Raw genomic sequence first — 2252 nt, 5'->3', positions numbered from 1 at the left:
GGAAGTGGTTTAAGCTTCTTTGTGTTGTGCTTTAACCAGCTGCGCCACCAGGGAGGGCCCTATGTTTATGAAGTTTTGAAGGCCTTGATGAGTAGAAATGGAAGACCTGACACCTACATATTTATTTTCAGCCATGCAACTTTATACTTTATTTTCAGAGTTTGGTTCCGTCTTTTTTTCTTTACTCTGAGCTATGGAATAATGATTCACCATATGACTCTGGCTCTAACATCAGGGGGCCTGATCACCAAGCTGTTTTGTGAGCACTTGTAAAGGATGAGGACCAAGTCTCTATGTGACAGCGTTTGCTCTGGCCCATCTTCTCTACTGGGCTTGGGGTGCACACTGAAGCCCCAAGTACAACCACCTGCCCAAACGTGAATGACCTAAACTCAAAGCCTACGCACCAGTGGAGAATTGTCTGCCACTACTCCTCTCTAACAACATATTCAACTGGATGTTCAAGGCCAGCTGAGTTATTTTTGCACCAAGAAATCCTTTCTAGCCTAGAGAGTAAAAAAATATGCAAAGCAAAGTACGTTAAAATGTGTTTTTGTGTGATCCTATCAGTCCAGATCACCTGTGCCTACCATGCTACCAGGGAGCCCCACGTACCCCCTGAAAGTGTCCACACAGCGGAGGCGGGGCGCTGGCGGTGGGTGCCATGCTTCTGGCTGGACATCACCACCGAGGACACCTGCCCTGCTTGGAGATCCCAGCTCCTTCAGAAAGCAGAGAGAGAGAGGCTTGGTGATTCAGAATGCTAAGGAATAAATGTGTCATCTTTCCCCTTTTTTGGAAAAAAATTAACAGAGTAGAAGGTTTAAGATCTTATTCTGAGCAATACTACAATTCCCTTTTCAAAAGATCCCTCTAGAGCTTTGTTTTTTCCCTCTCCTTGGTTTTTGTGCCTTCTGCTAAGCTTGCAGTGGCCATGCTGATAAACAACCACAAAGAATTTGTCCACAAGTACATCATGTGCAAGCGTACAGCACTACGTCTATGATTAGATGATGGTATCTTAATCATCACATAGGCCACCACATTGGTAGATTTAATATTGATGTCCTTTCTCTTGTTTTTATCTTGATACTCTCTATTTAACTAGGCGGATTCAACAGTGTCCACACCCTACATCACCGTGCATCATTCCAGCCTTACTGGAGAAAGAGAAGGGCACTCAGGGAGCAGGACACATGAGCTGACCATCACAGTCAGAGTGAGATTAAGTAAGCCACATAATAAAAAGTAAAAGGAATTATAAACAGTAAGTTTTGAAAGCCACCCAGATGACACCCATGATGTGTCCCATTAACTCACAGAATTGATGAGCCGATCAGTTTCCCGGGAATGTATTGCTTTAGAAATCCAGTTACTAAAGTCATCTAAACTGTGACCAAATAAAAGGTATTGGTTAATTTATTTTTTCTGAAGAATTTTCAAAATGGTGGACTAACAGAGTGAAAATAAAACTTGATTTAAAGTTCCTATTCCTACAAGTCAAAGAGTTAAACATTTTAAATATTTTTTAACCAAACAAAAAGAGAATCTAACTAAATTCATAGCAACAATACTTATAAATGCTTGACCCTTGTAATGCAGCTCCTGATCAATAAAAAAGAATAATGATAATGCCTACATTAAAGAGCTTTTCTGAGAAGTGGGTAAGTGCATTATTCTGTGTAGTTGGAATTCTTACTCCAAATACTATCAAAGTTAGAATAGGGAAAAATCACAAACAACCGAGGTGCACTTAATGCAGGAATAATGAAATAGTACATGACAGCTTAACCTGTGTCACAGGCCAAGATACAGCTTTAAATAACAGGATGGGGGGATTTCACTACAAAGAAATATGAACTATTAAGTACAAAAATCCCATATCCAGATTCTATTATAACTAAATAAAAACAAAAATGTCTACAGGCACGCGTAGAAGTTCAAAAGTAACTCTGAGGGCAATCAAATAGTTTATGTTCTCTTTCCCAGATCGCTGCTTCAGTTCAGGAAGGTGGTATTGATGGAGGATAAGAACAGAAAATCTGGAAAGGATGCTGCAAGGTAAGGAGATGGGGATAGAAGGGAATAGCACAGACATTAATCCAGCCATAAAAACTATCAAACGGCTGTAGGGAGTGTCAAGAGCACAGACCTAAAGGTGAAGTTATGGGGATTAAGGAACAAACCATCCACTCAGGAAGATGAGGCCCTCCCTACTCAAAGAAGTTGATATAACCCCCCTGAAGGCCCCC

General features: G+C 40.9%; 1 protein-coding gene across 1 annotated transcript in view; it reads right to left on the bottom strand.

Moving 5' to 3' along the window:
• The window catches only part of HGSNAT (heparan-alpha-glucosaminide N-acetyltransferase), a 27069-nt gene that overhangs the window by 12775 nt on the left and 12042 nt on the right, over window positions 1-2252 (bottom strand). The window contains exons 6-7 of the mRNA XM_004682478.2: window positions 1321-1390; window positions 616-722 (exon numbers count right to left, since the gene is read on the bottom strand). Of these exons, the coding sequence (XP_004682535.1) occupies window positions 616-722; window positions 1321-1390 (177 nt within the window). The remainder of the gene's footprint in view (window positions 1-615; window positions 723-1320; window positions 1391-2252) is intronic.

Source organism: Condylura cristata, unplaced genomic scaffold, assembly GCF_000260355.1.
Source record: "Condylura cristata isolate star-nosed mole 26May11 unplaced genomic scaffold, ConCri1.0 scaffold00014, whole genome shotgun sequence".
In the NCBI taxonomy this organism is placed as follows: Eukaryota; Metazoa; Chordata; class Mammalia; order Eulipotyphla; family Talpidae; genus Condylura; species Condylura cristata.
Note: the sequence above shows the minus strand (reverse complement) of the source record. Positions and strands in the feature narration are given on the sequence as shown.